The sequence below is a fragment of the Eschscholzia californica genome, unplaced genomic scaffold (assembly GCF_041429995.1).
Source record: "Eschscholzia californica isolate CP2 unplaced genomic scaffold, dmEscCali1.0.p SCAF_1, whole genome shotgun sequence".
Lineage (NCBI taxonomy): Eukaryota > Viridiplantae > Streptophyta > Magnoliopsida > Ranunculales > Papaveraceae > Eschscholzia > Eschscholzia californica.
Genome location: NW_028238198.1, coordinates 14712057 through 14736423, shown reverse-complemented (window position 1 = coordinate 14736423; position 24367 = coordinate 14712057). Strand labels below are relative to the sequence as shown.

Here is a 24367-nt window from a genome sequence, read left to right as displayed (position 1 = left end):
GAACTAAACATATTGACGTCAAGTATCACTTTATCAAAGACGTGATTGAGCAAGGGAAGATCACGATAAAGAAGGTTTCTACGGCAGAGAATCCAGCGGATATGCTGACCAAGGCAGTTACAACTTTCAAGTTTAACATTGCTTAGACTTGATTGCGATTTCCAGATGTTAGCCCTAGCAGGGCTGGAGCGACGACGGCTCAGAAACGCTGAGCTACACTAACAGGAGCATATTCAAGTCAAGGTGGAGAATTGTTAGAAGTGACTCGAATATGGATTGGTATCGAACCCGGTACAACTTACTGAAGCTTGGATCCGTTAGCGGAGCTGATTGCTGAGACAGAGCTGGACTCCGAGACAGAGCTGGAATGCGGAAGCTAGGCTTATGTCGGTGATTAGTGTTATCCGTGTATAATGTCGGTTGTAAAGAGAGAGTCGGTGAGGCGGTGAGATTAGGGTTTAGTGGCTATATAAACTAAACCCTAAGGAGATATCAGTAGCACAATCTCACGAATCTCTTGTGTAAACTTGTTTGCTTATCATAGTGAAAATCATCGCGCCGTTGTCGCCGTGGAGTAGGTCTCACCAACCGAACCACGTAAATCTCTGTGTTCTGTTCTTGATTGTTCTTTACTATTCTTATTGCTTGTCTTGGATTACTCGTATTGTTCACATTAATCCCAATTGGGCATAACAAAAATCGCAGACAAAGACAGTTTGCGGGCGAGCCTCATGGGCGTGGACAACAAATAGTGAGGGTGAGAAGAGCTTCACAGATACATAAAGATTTTGCCAAAAAATTTCATTTTATAATCGTAAAACTTTTACCGTGTTGAAATGGGAGCCTCCCGTTTAGGAACCTCTATTTGGTTTACTCCAAAATGTGATGAGGGCCCAACCTTGGGGCTCTCCTGGTCTGCAAACCCTGCTCAGATCCCCAACTATTGAGTTTTCTCTTACGACAAATGAAACAAGAAAACTTCCCATCTTCGAAACATCTAAGATAAGGAGTCCACTTTTAGGTACTTTTTTCAGAAACTTTTATATACAATTACCATTTTTACCGACCACACTCACATCTCGTTCGACTTTAACAAAAAATACTTTATTTGTAGGGATGGGAAAAGGGCACGAAGGCCCGGAATCTGTCATGGGCATACTTGAACCATCTCACAAGTGTTTAACAGGCAGGAAATAATCAGAAGGTCTTGACTGGCCAATCATTCCATTAACTAGAGACATGACCGGATGGACAAACCGACCCGCCACGTACCGCTACCCTGTAGATGGGTTCCTAACCATTGGATCATAAAACCCTAGGACCTCTTAGTACTTATTGTAGATTTTTTTTGCTGCCTATTATACATCATTAACATGAACTCTAGACTTTTTTTTTGATGTTTTATGATTTGTAATTTTATATCTTTTTGGAATCTTGTATCGATAAGTACCTTAACCTTTTTAATAGAGTTAAAATATATAAATATTTTAAAATTATTATTTTTTCATTATTTTTATATGGGTTATTTTCCAAATAGCCCCCAACTTTGGGCGAGTTTGGACTGGGCTCTTATTTTGGGCCCAGTTTTGGGCCTTTCGTCCATTCCCCGAAAACTTATCTTCCTCTCATAAAAAATAAAAAAAAAAATAAAAAATAAAAAAAAAAACTTATCTTCCTCAATTGTTTCAAAAAAAAAAAATTATCTTCCTCAAGAATGGTTTGAACGAAAGAACTGCATTCAAGCTTAAAATTACTTCGAATTGGCTAAAGAAGAGATCGCTAAAGCAGTTAGGGCTGAAGAATGGGGGTTAATTGATGACGCTATTTCTCACTATAATAACGCTCATCGTGTTCTTCTTGAAGCTAAAAATACCAGACCCGCTTCTTATATCTCTTCTAGGTGATCATTCTAAAACATATGAAATTCACTAAATTAGGTTATCATTCTGAATATCTACCTCCCCTTAAGAAAAATTTGCCAACTTAACTAATAATTGTGATTTACAAAAACCTAAGATTTGTTTTTTTTTTCAAGGTTTAATGAAAAGTTTTGATTTTGATCCTTAAATAGTGACAAATATATAAAATTGACTAAATTAAGTATCCCCATTTCTCTGAGATTAGCTAAGAAGATGAGTTTGTTGTTTGGAACAGTGAAAAAGAGAAAGTGAAGAAGAAAACAAGCTCATCTTGTATTCTTGTCAGATCTTGAATCACAGGTACCTATTTATCTAGCTTTGAAGAACAACTGAAAGAAAAAAATTCTACCTCACATTCTAACTATTCAATCTCAAAATAGACTTCCAAGAAGTTTTGAGCTAAAATTGTGTAATACCTTATGCCAGGTTGATCAATTGAGAGGAGAAAATGCTTCTCTCTATATGCAATTCAATACTGCTGATCAACACTTTCGAGAAGCTGTCACCGACAATAGAGTGCTTACATCTGATGTTGAAGCCCTTAGGGTTAAGGTATGTAAAAGTTGTCATAGAATGTTACCTGAAATCTTGATCGCTCTAGTACACAATACGAGTACATGAAAGCATTGTGCTACCATGTTTAACATGTGGCACATTAAGACGTCCTTCGGTGCACCTTTTCAGTTGCGTTATGTTTTGCAATATTTTCTTAAACAAAGTATTTTGTATGATACCCATAATATAGATACACTTACTCACGGTCATTCTTCAATAAAACTTACAACCTTAACTATAGAGGACGACGAACCTCGCCGTCAAGGTTCGAATCCTACTCTCTGCAGTGAAAAGCAACTCATGACACCCCCCAATCAACAGATTAAGTTGGGTTCTTTTGTGTGAAGACAGTTACTACCCTATATTCTATATTTTTTGCAGGTGAAGTTGGCTGAGGAAATGGTAGCTCGTGGGTCTTTAACATGTAGTTTGAACCATCTACTGCAAAACTATTCGAGTTCACCGCAACCACCCAATAACCATAACATATCAAGAATCTCAGATGTCTCAACAAACTTGGGTAACCAAGGAGATGATCATGTCTCTTCTTTTGTTAGTCAAATTTCAACACCTTCACTTCAGAGGATTGCAAGCACTGAAATCTTACCAAATACAATTGTTAGTGAAGCTCTGAGCTGCCTCTCAGAGATTTGGCCATGAAAACTTCACTGGTTATCATCTCATATCTTTGTTTCGGTTGCCTTCTATGTTATCGTATCACATTTTGTTTAAGATATTCGAGAAACTCCCCTCATCCAACCCGAAAAGCTCAACTTCGGATGGAGGAAACTTGGTCTCTAAGGTGTTTGTTAAAGACTCGTAAAGTATTTCAATGTATTACTATTAGTAGTAGTGAAAACTTGCTTTCATGTCTCTCACTAGTACTCGTATATAGTAAAATTAACTGTTTATTGCCCCAAATACCGAGTATATGGCTCCGAAAATGAATAAGATTTCCATATTTCATAACTTGATCTAGCGTGTCCCAGATCTAATATTTCCCCAGGTACATGCAGCTACGTGTCCTTAATGTGTTTTTGCATGTATATTTGTTTGTACTTGTACAAAATCATGTGAGTTGTTTATAACTTAGGAATAATTGATCGAAAAGTAAAACAAACATTGTGAACAAAAATAAATGATAAAATGACTAAGACAATATAACACACATATTGTATCCCATATTGGGATACGCCTACCGATGTCGGAACCTGATACTCATATATTTGTTTGTACTTGTCCATAACCATAGAATCGGTGGCAACCAACATAGTTTTGCATTAAAATACGAACTCGTTCATTGTAAAATATAACAATGAACATGATATCCATGTGAAAGTGAAGTCCCCTAACCTGTTTTCGAGGGACTTCATGGCCCATAGGACGATGCTGGTCTTAGAAACCAGATATTCAGATTTACATCCTGCATAACTTTAGGACAAACCCCATATTTGCACCATTCGTTCGCTGCAGGAATCGATGTTTTAACTTCTGAGGTTTTGGTTATTCCAGTCCATTGTCGACATTGGGTTCTTGACTTGAAATACCTACTACTTTTAGTAGCACCATGTAAAAGCTCACATTTCTCTGCACTCAAAGAACATGAACACAAAATCAACACAATCCGTCCATGGTCATTGTAGGTGTAATTCATTGAAATCCCGGACACAGATGGAGCGCAAACAAAGTACAATTCAAGCTATCAGTTTGTGCTCATAAATGTGCTTATGTTATGAAAACGAAACAGGATTGGGTGTTCCAAGGTGTGAAATGGCAGGTCTAGCAAACAAGCGTATTGAAGATTGGAACTCCAGTTAGCAGTTCTAAGGTCTCAGCATGCAATTTGAAGTAGTATACTAGGTTATTTTAAGTATTCAAATGAGTTCCTAAGTAAACAACAAAATCAAGCAATAACAGATCAAAATTGAAGTAAAAAACCAAAGATAATGAGACTAAAATCAAAGAACACATTAGCTTTGGTTCCAGCAGAAACATGATCGAACTAAACCACACAACCTAGTAGTCGATCCCCATGAAATCACAACCAGGATCGACACTTCCGTAGTATCAAATTTGAGTTCAAATAATTACTCTGGAACAGGAAAGATTGAAGAATTTGGTGGTCTCAGTTCCTATATTACTGGCTATTTGAATTCCAAAAGAGAAATCCTTGTAGCTACTGTGGTAAATACCCAACTTAGATTTCTTGTCTCATTCACTGATTTATGATACTAACTTGGTTCTTTACTAGTTCTTTCGAATTGTACACAATTATTAGGGCAAAAGAACATTCAAGAACAAATTGTACACAATTATTAGGGAAAAATGAACAAATTGACAAGTACAAGAACAAATTGTACACAATTATTAGGGCAAAATGACCAAATTGACAAATGTAAGAAAAAATTATTCACAATTATTAGGGAAAAATGAAAATTATAGGCAAAATAATGCTTAAAGAAACACTACTTATTTTAGTTACCTAGACAGTAGATATCCAAGCATAAATCCCTTGATTAGTTGATTAGTTGTTTTTGTTTAGGAGAAACCCTAGATTTCACTTTGAAGTGTGAATCTTCAATTTATATATGCACTAGAAAGAGATGATGATGTTAGGAAAGCTGAGAAGGAGAAACTGATGAAGACCTCTAATTTTCATGGTTTCATCTCTCTCTTGAATTCCTCCCTGTTGAAGTACAGGCTCTTTCTCTCTCTAGTTCTTCAGTTCTTCCTTGTCAAAGTAAAAGAAAAGGAAAGACCCCTGGCTGTTCTTACTGAAATAACCCTACCCAAGTGAAAATATTTCAGAACTACCCCTGACTGTAGCCAGGGATAGTCTTAGTGGTGGCCAACGGGCCGTGCCGTGCCCAGACCTTTGGTCTGGGCACAGAAACGGCCCATGGGAGCGGCCCGGCCGTTCCCGTGGCGTTTTCGTTGCGTTTCTGGCCGTTTCTGTGGCGTTCCCGTAGTCGTTCCCGTGGTCGTTCTGTGGCGTTCCCGTAGTCGCTCCCGTGGCTCCGACCCATTCATAAATATTTTTTACTTGTAAAAAAAAGTAATAAAAGAAATATTAAATTTTTTCTGAAGTAAAAAATTGTGATGTACAAAAACTTTAGAGTCTATGTCATATCTTTGTTTATTTTATTGGAAAAGAGTTGTATAAAGACTCTCCACATTTACTTTATATTTTGTGGTTTAGGTGTGGGAGTATCTTTACCACTTTATTTGTTTATTTTTTTGAAAATAAGTTTTAGTTTGTTTCAACAAAAAAAAAATCTAAGTAAAAAAAAAAGTAAAACCTCTTTTGTACTACACTAATTACTAATAAATGGGTTGGGAGTGTACAACACCCTCAAAAGAGAGTGTTGTACACCCTAAGTAACTTTTTAAAATTATAAAAATTAAAAGTGTTTTGAGGATGTTAGTACACCCTAGATAATGCTTAAAAATTCAAATAACTAAATTGGGCCGTTGCTAGCGTGTCGTTGTTGCCGTTTCCGTTCCGTGTCGTTCCGTGCCCACGGGTCGTGCCGTGTACGATCCGTTCCGTGTTGTTCCTGAGTGTCTAATGGGCCGTGTTTAACGGGTCTGGGGCTCTAAAATCCTAGCCCCGACAGGGCACGCCAGACCCGTGACGGGTCGACACGGAACGGACCGCTCCGTGTCCTCAAATAAACGGGCCGTGCCGGTCCGTTTCCGTGTCGGCACGGCCCGTTGGCCACCACTAGATAGTCTGCTCGTGAGTCGTGCCTCCGCCCTTGGCCGAGAGAATGTTTTGCCTATTTTAATATTATGTCGTGATATCTCAAATACTATAATTCCTACAATTATTTTCTACCTTAATCTATCTTTTGTTAATTAATGATCAAACCTTAATCTATGTTTCAGATAACTTAAAAATCATTTATGATTTATGTTCTTTATTCGTTTTCTTTCCAAGAAGTTATAAGCGTTTCTTATTTGTTATTCATTTTCTTATTTTCTTATCTTCAATAGTTTTTTTGTCCCTAGATATCTTTTGTTAAACTTGATATGCATTTTCAACCCCCAACACTATCGTTTAGATTTGTGTATTTTATTCCCCAGGGGTATTAAGTAATGCAAATGCGGACTTATCACTCTTCAATTAAGGATGAGCTGCTTGATTGTCACTCATTGTTAAGGTTGCTTCAGTTTTATTATATAAATTTAAAGTTGTTGTGGCTGTAACAGATATCGTCTTGTGTAATTTGGTGATGTTTTCTATTATCTCAAGTCTTATAAAAATGAGTATAAATTGGTGTAATACCGTTTCTACTTCTAGACGAGTATAAGTTGATTTGTTGTTAGGTTTCTTCTTGTGGGATTATAAACTTTTGTATCGTGGAAGTGTACTTTTACTAAGAAGACAGAAAAAATAAAAAATAAAAGTGATTTCAACAAAAAAAAAGTAGGAATTGAACCCTTCCTTGGATCTTTACCCTAACCTCTATGTTAAGTTCTTGGGCAAGTAGCTCCTGAAACCTCTCAACTTGCTCAATTTTATTAAGATTGAGAACGTTACCACTTGAAACAGCCTACATATTTTTTAATCTAATGAATCCAAAGAACCTTATCTCTCATATGTATTGTCCGGAGTTAATTACTTATTTTATTTGTCTCCAATCTGAGTTCACTAATTTTTTGTACTCATTGTAAAGAAGTAACTTGCTTGAGGATGAGAGTTTATTCAGTCCAAGCTTCTTTGTCATACAGTTTAGGGTTTGTATAACCAAAAGGGTGGGTTCATATATATATATATATATATGGGTTCATATATATATGAATAAATAAATGAAAACCATATATATATATATATATATATATATATATATAAAAATGAAAACCATATATTTATATATATATGTATATATATATAAATAAATGAAAACCATATATATATATATATATGGTTTTCATTTATATATACATATATATATATATATAAATAAATATATATATATGAACCTATATATATATATATATATATATATATATATATATATATATATATATATATATAAATAAATAAATGAAAACCATATATATATATATATATGAAGGAAGGAATGGGTTGCCCAAGGTCAAGGGTCAAGGGTCAAGGGTCGGAGGCATGGCCCCTCCAACCCTTGACTCGATGCTTCACTGTGTGTCTGTGTACAGTTAAATAGTAGTGGATTATTACCTTAAACACGCACAATGATTTAAAGTTTGGATTAATATTGAGTATCTCATGGTAGTCCACATTGAAAAGCTCAAACGCCAGAACATCCAATGCCCATAAAAAGACCATGAAGACCTGTTTGGTTCGGGCAACAAAAAAAATTAGGGAAATCATTTCTTACCCGGAAATCATTATATTAGGAAGAGGGACGGAGAGATAATTAAGAAGAGAGACCAATAACATACCGAAAACCATATAAATAAATGAAAACCATATATATATATATATATATAAATGAAAACCATATATATGTATATATATATATATATATATATAAATGAAAACCATATATTTATATATATATATATATATATAAATGAAAACCATATATTTATATATAAATGAAAGGAAACCATATATTTATATATAAGAAGAGAGACCAATAACATACCGAAAACCATATAAATAAATGAAAACTATATATATATATATATATATATATATATATATATGTATGTATATATATATACATAAATGAAAACCATATATTTATATATATATATATATATATATATATATATATCTATTATACAAAACAGATACTTGTGACTAGGACACAATAATTACATAAAATATGACTAGGACAACCACTAAGACAAAATTAATGTAAACCAATGTGACTAGGACACAATTTAATTTCTCTTACATTGATGACTATACGCTGGCTAGGACAAATTTTGGGTGTTAAATGCCGACTCATGTTGCTAGGATAGATTAAATACATCTAATCTGCTAAACAAAAATGACGGTCCAAATCTCCATCTTCAAGCAGAAGAGCCTTGCTGACCCCTTCCTCTTCCTCTCATTAAATCTCATTCTGTTCATTTCTTCCATGCGTTTTCTTCTTCATTTTTTCCTTTAAAGAATTTCGAAACTGAACATATCAAATGAGTAAATCTAAAGAGAAAGTGAGTAACAAAATCATAAGGACAAGGAAAAAAATAATAATTCTCAAACAATTAAAATACTCAATCGTGGCTTCTTCATCAGTTGGCTCTCATAATTTATCTTGTTGAAAATCTCCCTCTTCTTCCTCATCTATTTCGACAGAAACCCTAACTTCTTGCAGACCTCATCTATTTCGGAAGAAATCCTAGCGTCTCAGTGTGATTTGAAAAACAATAGGATACTCAATACTGGCTTCTTCATCAGTTGGCTCTCATTATTTATATTGATTTTCTGATGCTTTCACACAACCGAAGGCATTGAGGTACGTTAATTTGTAGAAAAAACTCCAATTCTGCTAAAAGCTTTATGATGCTTATATGATTATCATATATAATTCATTCTCTTAGTTTTGTAACTTTTGTTGAAGCAGATAACTAATGGACGACTCTTGAAATTTCGTCTTTAATCTCAGGATGTGTCATACGATTTTGGAAGGTGTGTTTTACCTTTTTCTATTCCTAACGGATTGTAGGAAGTAAGCTTCCGCCTTGATATATAGTGCAATATGGGAAGCTTTAATGTAGTAAGACATGTTCATTCGGTGTAACATGTACCATTATCTTTCAACAAAAAAATATAACCTTTATCGATTTCAATTTGTCCATGTTCCATAGGTTAGATCTGTCTCATGAGATTAAAGTTTGGCCAAACCCTTTTACAGTAATATGAATAACATTTGTGGCTGTCGTTATAATCTTTCGCGATAATTATTATTGTTGCTACTATCACATTATATGATTCTAACTTTTCAAATGGCTAACTTAATCTTACATACCCATGGCCTGCTTTAAGTAATCCATGTGGCACAAACTGTTACGTTGTGGCCTATGTGATTGCAAGTAACGACCGAACTTGGCTTAGTTTTTTTAACATAAAGTTTCTTCAGGTTGTGGAGAATGTTGTTGTTGTTGCTTGCTGTAGAGCTCACAACTATTGGGAATGATGAATCTATTTTGCAACAGTGGTTTCATTAATTGTTGTTCAATATGTCGAACCAGTAATAACCACCACCAAGGCTTAATCTCCTACCTTTTTGGCCTATCACACGCATTATAGATTAAAAGTGTGAGGGAGGATTGATGTTGATAATATTTAGTGAAAGCAAGTAATTGCTTTAGGTACTGAACCACTTTATATGGGTAATCCTCTGTGTATTTGGTCGTTAAACTCTTAGACTTGAACCTTTATAGTAACAGTATTGAACCTGTTTGTCGAATGCAACTTCATCTCATTCATACTCGATGCAATAAAAGACATTTTTATACTTCATCTCATTGTGAGAGCCTTTATATGTAAGGAACCACTTTTAATGGATTAAATTCAAATAAACATTAGAATATATCCCGCCAGTGAGTAACAGTGCCTTTTTTCTTACAGCTATAACGTTTTTATTGTTGCAACTATGTATTGCAATAAAATGTAAAACTGCCAAAATGTTCGTTTTGGCAAAAAAAGGCAAAACTTACTACTGTAACTTTTTACCAATGGTTATAAAGATGGTTGTCATAACTGGTATTTCACTGAAAAAAATAATTTTTATAACTCTTGTTTATGTATTGATTAATTGTTGTTGTAGTATTAACTTTAATTTGTTCATATTTTTAGAAATATTACATCAAAACTTACTTCTTTTTGTTTAAAAATTTGTTCATTAATTGTTTATACAACCCTCAGAGCTTAAAGGTCGGTTCACGAAGTGTTTGTACAGCTTGTATGTGTTACTAACGTTAATATATTATGCAGGTCTACAACAACTAATGTGGAAACCCACCTTTTTACGAAATTTATAACGAGTGACCGAACATATACAACCGTCAACTTAGTTAAACAAAGAAATTTGGTTGGTTATAGCAATGGCAAGAAAATGTTTTAAAGTTGCTTTCAATGTACAGAAACTAGATAAAGTGAGGATGCTGGCATAAAAAGAGAGGTACCTTTTTTCATTTGTTTGCTTATGTTAGTCACACTTATGATAGTTGCATGGTTTTATGATTTAAAAGTACTTGTGCGTCTCTAATTCACCAAGAAAATATTGTTGATTGATGAAACTAAATGGAATGGATAAAACCATGATTATGAAATATTTTTGAGTTTAGAACTTGAGCATAGACATTCATAAAATCAATTAAAGGATATGCTAAACTTTAGTTCAAGAATATGAATAAAACAAGGTGTCATGTTCTTCAAGGTACAAGGAGTCTCTAGCACAGTGAATTGTTGTCGAAGTATCGAAGGAAGAAGCAAATTCCCCATGTAGTAAGAGTAGATAAACTGAAAATTATTGTGATGAAATTATTCTTGAAGTACTTTATTTTGTACTCGTATGATTCTAACAAACAAGCAAGATAATAAGCGATTTCATGTGTTGGTGACAGAGGAAATAGTATTTTCATCTATAAGTTTCTAAATTAGAAACCAGAAACTTGTTGCACAAAGTGATTGTCTTGGGCAGCAACAAGCTAACAAATGATACAAAATATGGTAGGTTGTCCAACAGATACAGTTCCTGGAGGCAAACATGGTTTCTGAAAAGGTGAAAGTTATGGGAGATGCTCATGCCGATGTTATCATTTCATAGAGCGATTATTAGTTTTTCCAGCTTCCCTGGTTGGTGATGCTATTAGTGATACCATTATTTTATTTCTACGTTTAGATGAATCTTACAGGATTGTTAAGACAATAGAAGGAGACTTGGTGTCTCAAGAAACTACCCCAAAACCGTGTTGGAAGTTCTGCATTTTATCGTGGTGTATACAAATAAATGAATTCGAGCTTTTAATATATTATTCTCAACCTTAAATTTCCTTGGATTTCAGGTTAAAAATCACTTATCCCATTTGAAGTTTCTAAAGCTAAGACAACTTTGGATGAAGAAGCAGTAGAGTTAGCTATTAAAGCATGGGCTAAGGTCGTTGGGAAGCAATAGATAGTATTGTGATTCAGTAGATAGCTACATTCGTTATGAACCGTGTAACTGTAGCCTTCTATAACTGCAGTCATTACTAAATCTTTTTTAGTGTAAATTTGGTTATTGAGGAGAATACATTTTAGTGAATGAGTTATTCAATGTATTTACCTCTTTTTTTTATGTTTATGTTGGGAAGAAATGTTAATAGTTGATTAACCCCGGGTAAAGGTATTATTTCAGCATAGAATAGATTTGCAGGTTCAAGTTAGTTTTTCGTATTTTTTGTAATCTTTCATAAACTTGTCTGTATCTTAGACAAAAGAATAGGAGTACAATATAAGAATTTGCAACTCATTCCATCATAAGCCTTAGCCACATCCATTTCGAAGGCAAATTGAACTTTCTTTGATATAGATAGTTCAATGGAAAGCGAAGTCTCAACCAATTCACCAAAACCTCGGTGAATACTCAATGACTCTAATATTTAATTACCTCTGAAGTTAAACGGAAACTAATTTAAACCTAATAAAACACTTTTGGCAGTTCAGGACTATTCCATTAAGAGGTATTTTTCCCCTCTCGAATTTCATCTTTTCCCTTCTTTGTCCCACTAAAGCTTCTCATAACCTCTTCTCTGTCTCCCTCTCTCTCACGCTACACACTCTTTTCTTTTCTTTCCATTTCATGAATTCTAAACGAATTCATTTTGTATGTAAAGTGTGTTTGTATTTATTTTAGAATTCGATATCTATATATCTGAAGAATTTAACGCGAGAAGAATTTTACGGAATAGATTTTCTAAATAAATTTAAGAACATTAAAAATCAAACACAGTTTTATTGTCTCAAAAATCTTAAAAACTTTTGCTAAATCTTATACATCTAGAATACAACACTTGTTTTTAGAGAGTATTATACTGAAAAGTAAAAAACTACAATGAAAAGTTACGAAATGGGAAAAAAATGAGAAAAGTAAAAAAAAAAGTAGAATAATTTGTCTACTTATCCGTGTTGCATAAAGGGCATTACCCGCCCACAGGACGGAGGTTTTTGTCTATTATACAAAACACATCAATATGCTTTATTATATTGCAGTGTTTTGATTTTAATATGCTTTATTATATATGTTTTTGTTTAATCCGTTACAAAGTCTATACTCTTTTGTGCATCTTTTAGTTCATAATAACTACTTTCAATCTAGATATACATTTTCTATCTTTCTGAACCATTTCAACTTGAAGTTACAAAATTTGAGTAAAACAGAAGTTATTACTCTAACCATGAAATATCGTTGTATACATGTTATTACGATTTATTTAAAAAAATTATGTAATTAGTGGATGGTGAGGACTGGTGGGGTTGGTGGATGGTTGTGTAGAAATGAAGGATCCAAATGAGCTTCTAAGAACGATATGTTCTTTCCATTTTGGAATCTCACTATTGAATATTTTTTTTCTTCAAAAAAATTAATTGTTAAATATGTATTTTACCTGTCTTTTCATGTGATACATAATGTGGTAAATGATTTCATTCACATGAACTGCAATAACTTAGAATTGTATTCAACCCGTCTATTTATTCGATACATTTTTTTTATAAACATTTTATTCGATACATAGTATGATAGCTTTCATTATATAAAGTAATTAAATTAAATAACTTAAAAGCGATGACGATGAGATATAAGTATTTATTCGTAAGGGGCATTACCCACGCACTACGTGCAGGGGGTGTGCCTAATCTATTATACGAAATAGATCAATGTGACTAGGACAAAATAAATGTCCTAGAAAACAAATCAATGTGACTAGGACAAAATAAATGTCCTAGAAAACAAATCAATGTGACTAGAACAAAATAAATGTCCTAAAAAACAAATCAATGTGACTAGGACAAAATAAATGTCCTAGAAGCTGACTAGACTGCCACATACAAATATGACAGTCTCAAATCTCAATTTCTTTGTAAGTATTTCAGGTTTTAATTCTATTATAATCTCACCTCCTCTCTTACTGTCTCATATTATAACATCTTTGTCTCCTTGCTTCATTGAAATTATTATTGTTTTCTGGAATTTTGAATTACCAAGTATTGGACGATATTGACTCAATACTTTCATCCTCGAGTAATCTAGATATTTTTCTTTTTATCACCGAACCTGTTTGGCGAAAAGACTCAATCAATCGAACTGCCCGTTACAATCTTCCTCGATCTTCAACTTTAATATCTGGGGTTTAGTTTGTTCATGGCGTAAAAAGCCTTAAAGAAAACCTTTTTGTTCGTTTAAAAGAAGAAAAGAAGAACTTATCTTAAGAAATATATATGATATTACTTATAAGTACTATGATATAATGTTGTATTTTGTTCCTCTTATATCAATGGTCGATGAGATTATTTGTTCTTCTATGAATTCATTGATGTTGTAACAGGACAACTACCTGAGCAAAACATTGATCTATTCAATCAAATTTTATTTCGTATAAATATAACAATAGACAACAATCATTTTACCTACTCATCTGGTATGACCTTCTTTTCATTAACTTTCATCATATGCTTATTATTGATTCCTCTCCTGGATCTAGGTCCTCCATTACAACAGCAATAGATGAATTATGTTCATCATCAGATGCAGAAAACAACAGAAAACACCAAAACCACTGGGACAATAAGAAGAATCACTTGTAGGAGGGACCCTTTTAGTTTGGCATCTGTAAGAAGCAATACCTCATGAGACCATCTCTTGACTCTTTCTCACTGAGGTGCTTCCTCTATCCGTCCTTGCCCCAGTGGAAGGCACTGCTCTCTTCCCAGTTACAACCTCATAATTCAAACTAGCCTATTGTTGTTTCAATAAATTTTTGTGTATTGATTAGATTGTTCTTTTAAGCCGTTCTATGGAGTGAATCATGTTCAAATATATCTATTTTTTACATGGGAGTGTTCGGTTTTGCTTCTAACAGATATTTTTTTTTGATGAAAATTCTTCTAACAGATATTGATGTTGTCATTTTGAATACTCATGTCCTAACTATTGTAGTACAAAAGGATAAGAAAAATAAATGCCTACTTTTCATCCTACAAGATCCATGAACTATACATTGGTAGTTTTTCACACATGGCTGCAATTTATATTTTTTGTGGTTGATTTAATTAGGTGGGACTTTGTATTCACTATTCATTCGCCTGATCAATATTTTTTCCTATATGCGGGCCTAGGAACTGTGCATTTGTGGATTTCAAAGACGGAAACTTGGCTTATGAAGCACTAACACAACTTAACAAGTACATATATGTTTTGTTCCTATTACCATTAACTTGTGTATGATTGACCTCTACTTTTAGGGAAGGATAAGTTTAGTTTCTATGTGTTTTATAACTTTGCAGGGAAATAATTCTCCCCCCTAACTTACCAACTTCAAATTAAGCTAAACAGTCAAGTTTTATTCAACAACTAAGCCAACATCAACAGATAATAAGAATCAACAAAACGAAACACAAGGTGTGAAGGACTGGAGTTGCCTATCGACATCGCTGACCAAAGATGGCACCTTTACTGGAATTCTAAGTAAAGGAGTAACTATGGGGTCTCTTCCTGTAGTTGAACCTATAGCTGCAAGACTTGGCATGAAACGCCCATTTCCTCCTCATCTTGAGTATGTTACTTCCTTTTCCTCTGCATTATTTGTTAGTGAGTTTTCTTTGTAAAATTGTAACATGCATCCGCATTTCTTGATTCAATCAACTAATAGGCAAATACGTTATTTGGTTTGTCATTCAAGTTTCATGTTCTCCTCATTAACATTCTTCCTATTTTATATCTGCATATATCCACCTCCTAATGGGAACATACTAATGAACATCGTGAATGACCTAATTGCAGTTCTTCGGTTTTATACACAGATTAAATCACTGATCTTCGTTACTGACACACTAACATTATTTCTCTTTTTTTTTCACCTCTTTAGTTGTTTTCATTTAGAGAATTGTAGGTTATCATGATGCCTTCAAATGATGTGAAACATTTGATGCAGGTATTACATGTGATGAGTAAAATGACAATTCCGACCCCATTTCGTATGGCATTGTCTACCCCACCTCTACCATCTTCAGACCTTGCACCACCGCCACCTCCCCTTCGTGCAGCTAAAAAAATCTGATTTGCCTGACCTATTTAGTGACGAGTCAGAAAGGACCCTCCCTTGTTAGTTTTTTTTTAATTTTGATTTGCGGGTTACTTTCTGCGTGGTTAGTTTATTTTTGACAATGAAGTAAATTTTAATTTGGTTGGATTAGATTGACTAAATATTCTTAAAATTTGAAGTATCTTGTTATTTATATCCTCCTTTTGTGATCAAATGATTATTTTTGTTATAGGCTTCCTTAACTTAAATTTTTGTTTAAATTATTGTTGCAGAGCTATTTAAGCAGTTGCTTTACATGAAATTGACAAACACTAATATATGAATCGGTAATCTCGCTCTTTGGAAAATAACGTAGTAATTCTATCTACGGAAAATAAGTGAAGATTAGTGACTTCATTTTCAACACTTCCAAAAACTCAATAACTTCCTTACTACATATATTAACAATTGGTCCATGTAAGCCAAATCGTGATCAATTCATCTTACTTCTCTTTGAGCGAGTAAATGACTCTTTAGGATAAGGGAGTTACGAATAACGTCTTTAGGTGGTTTGATCTCTATGTCATGATATAATCTAACACAATGGTTTGCCTTGTTAAATTCAAAATTATCCTTTATTTGTCGTCGAGTTATTTCTAATAGACCAAAATGCATGCTCTTCAACAAGTAATGTCTGCTCTAATTTTTTGGAATAGGAATGGATGATTCTGCTGATAATCTATTTTTGTTATCCGTAAGTGAAAACTATATTCCTCAATTTACACGATTATTACGCAAATAAAATTTTATATTGGTTTTCGTTATCATTTTACATTGGTCAAAGAAACGTTTTGTTCTTATTTAGGCTATTATTTGGTTCAATAGATCTTTTTTAGATTGTATTTTGTAAGTTTACTTCTTCGCTTTGGGTAAAGGGCATCCTCAGCCCGTATGGAGCAGCCAGGGGCTTACTATACCTTCATGAACAATGTGATCGTAAGATAATCCAAAGAGATGTGAAAGCTGCAAATATATTGCTTGATGACTATTGCGAAGCTGTTGTGGGAGATTTTGGGTTGGCAAAGCTTTTAGATCACCAAGATTCTCACGTCACTACTGCAGTTAGGGGCACTGTGGGTCATTTAGCTCCTGAATATCTTTCGACAGGACAGTCCTCTAAGAAGACTGATGTTTTTGGATTTGAGATTCTTCTTCTTGAATTGATCATAGGACAGAGAGCCTTAGAATTCGGTAAGGCAGCGAACCAGAACAGAGTCATGCTTGACTGGTAAGTAGTATCGAACATATTTCATTTACGATTTTATTTATGTCTTGTTCATAACTCATAAGTTCGGGCAAGGACTCTCATAACTTCTTGTAACAGAGATGATATCCTTGGTCTAACTTCAAAACTTATGGTTATAGCCTATAGGTGAAGAAAATTCACCTAGAAAAGAAGCTAGACTTGCTTGTGGACAATGACTTAAAAGCTAACTATGATTGGATTGAGCTCGAAGAAACGGTTCAAGTAGCTCTGTTATGTACCCAATACCTTCCAGGCCAAAGGCCCAAGATGTCTGAAGTTGTTCGGATGCTCGAAGGAGACGGACTTGATGAGAGATGGGAAGCTTCTCAAAGATCTGAATCGACTGGAGGAAGATCTGCCCACGAGTTTTCATCTTCAGAGCGGTACTCGGATCTCACTGATGACTCCTCTTTACGGGCCCAAGCAATGGAACTTTCTGCCCAAGGTAAGACGATTCTCATGAAGAATTTGGCATTCACCGATAGAAATAAGTAGAAAAATGATTGTTCGAAGAATTTATGGTATATTGGAAGTTTTTGTTGTATAGTTAGTACCATATGAGGGCTCAAAATAGCTTTTATATGTGTGGTTATATTTCTCGGACAATAATATTTTAATTTTCTCAAATTTTTTCCCTTATTAACGGTTATAATGTTGTATTTCTTTGGTTCAATTTGAATACCTAATGTTGAAAATCCCATTTGAGATGATTATCATAACATCATCGGTTATTATAGTTTATCTTGCAGTTATGTGATTAGCCACTAAATTCCATACAAGAATAATATACCAAGAATTATTAGTTAGAAGTATTTGTTTATGTGTTCTTGCAACTGTTTCTTATATAGTTATGTTCCAAAACACTGAACTATTATTTAGTAGTGATGAGCCAAATAATCTTTAGCTTTGACAGAATTTAGAAGTCAACAGAAATAACCGAGAAAAAATTGTTGACTTGAATTCGAATCATTAGAGTGACGAGTCGAATTTTCAGCATATAATGAAATTTTCTCGCCCAAAAATTTTTAATACTAAAAATTTCTTTCTTACCTCGAAAGTGGCGGCCAAGAATTGCTCCTCGCTTTAAAAACTCCCCTAATTTAAAACTGTTTAGTAAAACTGTTTAGTGGAATTGAGAAATTACTTGTAAAGTCATTAACCAGTCTTATTTTTCTTAGTTTTATTCTTTTTTTTTCTCCATGTTTGTTTTTATTTACAATTGATTTTTGTTCAATGTACACGTATGCACAACTTCATATAATGTGGTAGACAGAACACTGAGCACTACTGACATTGTCCTTAAACTGCCAGTAGTATGAGACATTGGCTCTGGTCACAGGCTTCCCAACAAGGTAGGTTGCATTTTGTCCAAATTTGTTGTTTTGGCAAATTTGTTGTTTTGGTGGCGCAATCACCATACTTCCATGTTTGCTGGTAAGGAATGTTTCAAGTTCTTCTAAATCTATTGTTTTCTTGAGGCAATCAATCTACTCTTAGACTTGCTGGTATGTACAATTATTAGAGTTTTGAAGTGGTTTTATTTGCATCGGTATGACGTTCAGTTATTTGTTTGTTTCGTATAGGCTTTACTTATGTATGTTAAAGATATTATTTTAAAATTTTCTATTAGATTTCTTTATATGATTTTTATGTCATTTTAAAATTTATTTTATTTGTTTGTTACTTTTTTATTTTTGTTTTGATTTCTTTGTGTAAATGTATGTATTAAATAGTTCTAATTTACTAAAAGAAAATTGTGTAAGATTGGTATAAGGCCCACGACTTCGTTGACTGTGGTTGCTAACTATCTTTGCTAATAGGACTTGCAACGTTCATATTTTCGGCCAGTTAAGTTTCTCATTTCTGTTTTCCTTTTCATGTTCTCTAAAAATATTTTTTTTATCATCATTGAACCTTAATTAGTTTAGGTAATAATGGATATCATAGTGAAGTCTTGTGCAATGAACTATTTATTTCACGCAATTCGTGACATTATGGAGATGATTCTCTAAAAACATACTACTTGCAGACAGATACATAATTCTATGTAGAAAAAGTTTGAGGCAACACAAGAGTAAAACGACAACATTTACAAGCCCTTCGATAACTTATGCACACGAAACAAGAAGAGTATGTCGATAATTATTTCTCAAAACCATACAATAGTAAACAAGACATGATTCCAGAGTGAAAAAATTAACTAAGGATCAAATTTCTTTTATGAATAACTCCTAATTTCTCTTATGTCGAATGCTTTATTGAAGAGTCAAAATACCTAGATGAACTATTAGTTGATAAGTTGAAAATTTCATTGTTGTTCAAGAACAGATAATGATAGAAGACTCAGTTGAAGAACAAACTTTGAAGGCTTCTAACTCACGGTGAAAATTCTCTACAAGAGGACTAAGAGGTTGTGGTAAAAGTAGTACTAATTAACTCGTAACAATCTGGAATATCATATTTTATTTTCATGTATAACATCATATGAATTAAAAAATCGTAAAAGATTTGGCTATGTCTACTATGGTTAACTCTCTACAATAATATTATATCTTCCGCATTGCATAAAGGGCATTCTCCCGCCCGTAGGGCGGGAGTTATGCCTAGTATATATATAAATGAAAACCATATATATATATATATGGGTAGTGAAATCACGTGACATGAGAAAAACAGTTGTTCATGTATTAGCCCCCATGTTTTAATAGGCAAAGGAGTGAAGGAAGGAGTTGCCCAAGGTCAAGAGTCAAGGGTCGGGGGCATGAGCCCTCCAACCCTTGACTCGATGCTTCACTGTGTGTCTGTGTACAGTTAAATAGTAGTGGATTATTACCTTAAACACGCACAATGATCTGAAGTTTGCATTAATATTAAGTATCTCACGGTAGTTCACACGGAAAAGCTCAAACGCCAGAACATCCAATGCCCATAGAAAGACCATGAAGACCTGTTTGGTTCGGGCAACAAAAAAAAATTAGGGAAATCATTTCTTACCCGGAAATCATTTCTTACCCGGAAATCATTATATTAGGAAGAGGGAGGGAGAGATAATTAAGAAGAGAGACCAATAACATACCGAGATGATAAAAGGGCTAAAATATAGTATAATTTTACTGAAATCCACATTCCCATGATGTTGCTTGGGTAAGCTAAAAAATCATATTACACTTAATAATGAAAAACAGAACACAAATAAATGAATAAAGAATGATTAAAATGAACAAAACTAGGGTAGTAATAGACCATTACCTCTGTGTGAGCGCCGGCGCCGGCGCCATTGCCAGAACCATATCCATTTTTTCTATCTCTTACTTTTTTAAAAGAAATTAAATCTCCACCCTCTCTTTCTTGAATACTAACTTATAGATAACCAAACCTTCACATTCTCAATCTCTCTTGAAAACACCGAGTTTTTTTTCTTCAATTAGATATATTTGTATAGCAAAGAGAGCTAGAGAGAGAAAGAGTTGGATGAATGCTAAAGAATAAGAAGATGGTTAATATTGGGGTTGTTTGTGTTTGTCTTAGAGTAAGCTTTACTTTTTTTCGGGGTATCATCTTCTGCGACTCCTAGTGTTGACAGAGCGACGATGTTTCTCCAGGGAAATTAATTTTCTGCTCAACTTCTCTCTCTTCTCTTGTCTTCTTTTGTTTCTTTCCTTTCCCTAGAGAGATGATGTTAGTGAAAGAAGAAGTAGTGGAGGCAACCTAGTGGTGGCCAACGGGTCGTGTCGGCACGGAAACGGACCGGCACAACCCGTTTATAAGGCAACACAACACGGCACGAAACGTCGCGTGTCGTGTCGTGCCGACCCGTCACGGGTCAAGCGGGCCGTGGCGGGTCTGGGATTTTAAGCTCCCAGACCCGTCAACAACGGCACATTAGGAACGGAAACACGACACGCCACGGTCCGTGACGTTCTTAACCCGCCACGACACGCTAACCCGTTAGAAACGGGTACTTAATTTACAAAACATTATTGTTATTTTGTTAAAAGTAGTTGTTAATTGATAAAATTAATAGTTAATAAAATTATTAAGTAATAAAATAAATATAGATTCTAAAGTTTAAACAAATAGCACAACATTTGACTTGAAAAATATTTAGTGCTTTCTTTTGTTACATTTGCCAACAGCTGGCCCATTAGCCACGACCCGACACGGAAACGATTAGGATCGCCACGGAAACGACACGACAACGGCTGGGTCGTTGATATGGGGTGTTTCTGTGCCAAGACCTTGTAGTCTAGGCATGACACGACACGACACGGCTCAAAGCCGTGCCGTGCCTGGCGTGGCTGTGGCGTGTCTAACACGCCACGACTGTCAAACGGGTCGTGTTCTCCACGACACGATCCGTTGGCCACCACTAAGGCAACCTGGTGAAGATGAAGAAGTTGTGGGAGTTTTAGAGACGCCCCTCAAAGTGTCGAAGGTGCCACTTTTCCACGCAGATTCTCTCAAATGTACCTTGCGGGAGGCGCCTATCACATTTTCTAAGGGAGCCTTTATAAGACTTTTCAAATGAAATTTGTTTTGAGTGGTCTTCGTCCGTACTCCGTACCACCCAACCTGCTACATGCAGCCAATATCTCCTTTGCAGAGAGAGGTGGCGCTAGAGAGAGAGAGCGAGAGAGAGAGAAAAAAAAAACTGTATCATCTCTTTCTTCCTATCTCGTTTTTTAAGCAAAATACACATCTAACCACAATGGTAGTCTATCTTCGTTTCCAATTAATTGAGATGCTTGTTGTTTTAAGACTAAGTGGATTTCAACTAATGGAAAATGAAAATAAAAAAGAACATGGGAAAGGAAAAAAAACATAAAAAGCTAGTAAAAACTTTGGTTGACTAAAATGGATACCTACCATGTGTCTTCCTTTGATCTCTTGACAGATTATCAAGTGTCAAATGTCAAGTGTGTATGTAGGAAACCAATCTCATTTTGACTTTACCTAAAACTGAGATATTTCAAAACTGATCGTAAAGTTGGATAAAAAAAAATTTTCATTTTTCTTCTTCCGACCACCACCTCCAATGACCACCATAGCTGTCGTTTGTCTCTCTCTAGTTGTCTATCTCTGATCACTCTAATTTTTAACGCCTTTTTCTCTCTCAGTCTCACTGCTCCTGCAAAAGAAGAGATTTATGCGAAACTCCAAAACCCTCGAGGAGGGTTTTTATCCAGTTGGCCATGATATGGAACTTACGAGAATAGGAAAACATGTAGTTAGAACCACCATTGTCCACGTACCAAACTGTGTCTCGAGGATCGATCACTTGAAGTGTAGTATAGGCAGCGGTAACATCTTCAGAGGCCATCTGCTCAGCCACCTCACCTTCACTAGAAGACAAACGACATGCAACATTAACATAGCGAAAGAAGCATCGGTGTCGGCCACCAATCCAATCATAACATCGATCGACACCAAGGTCGTGTTTGAGGGGGCGGGCAGGGCGTCCGCTCTAGGGCCCCTACCAAACATGGGCCCAATTCAAAGTTTCTATAGTAAGCAGAGTAACTGAGCTTACGGAGACGTGCATTGTGAATGGCCCAACGGAGGTGAGCTTATTCCATACATCAATTGGCGTGGGTTCAACTCCTATGCAATGCATGTACTTTTTTTTTTCTTTAGGATGGTTCCATAGGGGCCCCTATTTATTCTTGTTGGCACCCCAAATTTCGTAATTATTACATTATTTATAGTCTAAGTTACATGGGATAAATCTTGATGGCAACTTTATGTTAACGTACTAAAGGGCCTCCCATAAAGTTTGCCCCGGACCTTCAAATTCCCAGCCACGTCTCTGATCGACACTATGGTCGTTGCTATCATATCTTAACATCGTCCAATAAATCATAATCAGTCATACCGAGAAATACTAGACGAGTGATACCAACAACATTAAAAAATACCAAACGTCAAGCCTAGAACAAAAACTTGAAACGAAACAAACAAATGATATTAGCAATGAAAATAATTGATGTTCTAAAAAAAACAGTATATACATCGGTGAAAATTTTCACGGCTCTAATACTATGAAAGTAATCAACAAATCCGCGGTTGTACCCAAATCCCCTTGTATTAATTTGCATGCGACCATGTTTGTCCAGGGGGGCGTTCTCTGTGATTAATTTGTAGATTCTGAACCTCCCTCTTTTTTTTCTTCTTTTGTTTCCCACTTTCCTCTCCTCCCAAATGTACTCTACTTAGTTTTTCTTATAGATAGAATAGAGAGAACATTAACTCTTTCTCTCTCTAACTGCATCTAGTGTGCTTTTTCTATAAAGACATCATCGAGTTTGCCTATGTTGTTTGTGGCTAAGATCATTCAGTTGGAGCTAGAGAGATAGAGTTATGTTAAATTCACGATATTTAACGATTGTATAAATAATTGGAGATAGGACATAAAGTAAAGGCACGAACGTGGTTCGGTCGAACACTAAAGACCTACATCCACGGAGAATAATATTTTTACTATAATCACCATATACAATTGTATGTGGGTTTGATCGGTTACATTGGTCAGACATAACTCGATGATTTTGAATCCTAGAACCCTCTTCTATTTATAGACCACTTAGGGTTTAGGGTTTCCTAGTTTCTGATTACTAAACTATGAAATAATATAAAATCTATCTAATATTACCATTAGATAGTTACATGAGATATTTTGAATATATTATACTAAATATTACATATCTTCAAATATATTCTGAATTCTTCTTGGTCGTCGGATCTCGTCTTCTCGATTCGTCACGTACATACACGTGTTACACACGTATATTATTTCTGCAATTCATCTTGACCGTCGGATCTCTTATTTACGATCCGTCTTATATCTTGTATCCTGTTAAGTTAGTCGATAGAAGCAGCCGGGCAACTTGGTGAAGATCAGGATTGTCTAAAGGAAAGTTTTAGCGATGCCTCTTATAAGCGTCGAAGGCGCCTCTTTTCCACACAGTTTATCTCCCAAATTTACCTTGAGGGATGTCCGGCCCTATGACATTTTCTAAGGGAGCCTTACTAAAAACTTTCCAAATCAAATTTGGTTTGAGTGGTCCTCACAAGTCACGCCTCGTCTGTACCATCCCACCTCCTACATCAGCAACCAACATCCCCTTTAGCAGAGAGACGTGATGCTGGACTGCTGGAGAGGGAGTATCATACTAGGGGTCTAGGGATCTCTTTTTCTTTCTTCCTATTTCCCTTTTTAGACAAAATATACAGCTAACACAATTACATGAAAAAGAAACATGCATGCATGTCATTTAGGTACTCCATGTCGACCTTTGTCGCTACTTTTTTATTTTCTCCTCCTTAATTAATTCTGTGTAAAGTAGTACCAACGGGTAGTCCATGTGTA

The 24367-nt window shown here is 34.9% G+C and overlaps 2 protein-coding genes and 1 long non-coding RNA gene across 3 annotated transcripts; 2 read left to right on the top strand and 1 right to left on the bottom strand.

Moving 5' to 3' along the window:
* The first annotated feature begins 2196 nt into the window (after nt 1-2196).
* Nucleotides 2197-3232, top strand: LOC147564422 (basic leucine zipper 9-like). Its single transcript, XM_086646116.1, has 3 exons — nt 2197-2219; nt 2346-2471; nt 2856-3232. Exons 2-3 carry the CDS (start codon nt 2382-2384, stop codon nt 3132-3134), a joined length of 369 nt encoding a protein of 122 aa, XP_086502242.1. The 5' UTR covers nt 2197-2219; nt 2346-2381; the 3' UTR covers nt 3135-3232.
* Nucleotides 3233-3548: 316 nt separating this feature from the next.
* LOC147564421 (uncharacterized) lies at nt 3549-5246 on the bottom strand. The gene is made up of 2 exons (XR_015227308.1): nt 4957-5246; nt 3549-4061 (listed from the first exon to the last, which is right to left on the bottom strand). It is a non-coding gene; the product is annotated as an uncharacterized LOC147564421 (long non-coding RNA).
* A 3186-nt stretch (nt 5247-8432) lies between these two features.
* Nucleotides 8433-17720, top strand: LOC147564420 (protein CLAVATA3 INSENSITIVE RECEPTOR KINASE 5-like). Its single transcript, XM_086665869.1, has 6 exons — nt 8433-8926; nt 9035-9099; nt 11481-11680; nt 16105-16449; nt 16631-16983; nt 17121-17720. Exons 4-6 carry the CDS (start codon nt 16414-16416, stop codon nt 17125-17127), a joined length of 396 nt encoding a protein of 131 aa, XP_086521995.1. The 5' UTR covers nt 8433-8926; nt 9035-9099; nt 11481-11680; nt 16105-16413; the 3' UTR covers nt 17128-17720.
* Nucleotides 17721-24367: the final 6647 nt, after the last annotated feature.

Coding starts and splice junctions, on each gene's coding strand:
- LOC147564422 (XM_086646116.1), top strand. CDS start 2,382: ATGCAATTCAATACTGCTGATCAACACTTTCGAGAAGCTGTCACCGAC. Junction 2,472..2,855: donor TTGAAGCCCTTAGGGTTAAG/GTATGTAAAAGT, acceptor TATTTTTTGCAG/GTGAAGTTGGCTGAGGAAAT.
- LOC147564420 (XM_086665869.1), top strand. CDS start 16,414: ATGGATGATTCTGCTGATAATCTATTTTTGTTATCC. Junction 16,450..16,630: donor ATAATCTATTTTTGTTATCC/GTAAGTGAAAAC, acceptor CTTTGGGTAAAG/GGCATCCTCAGCCCGTATGG.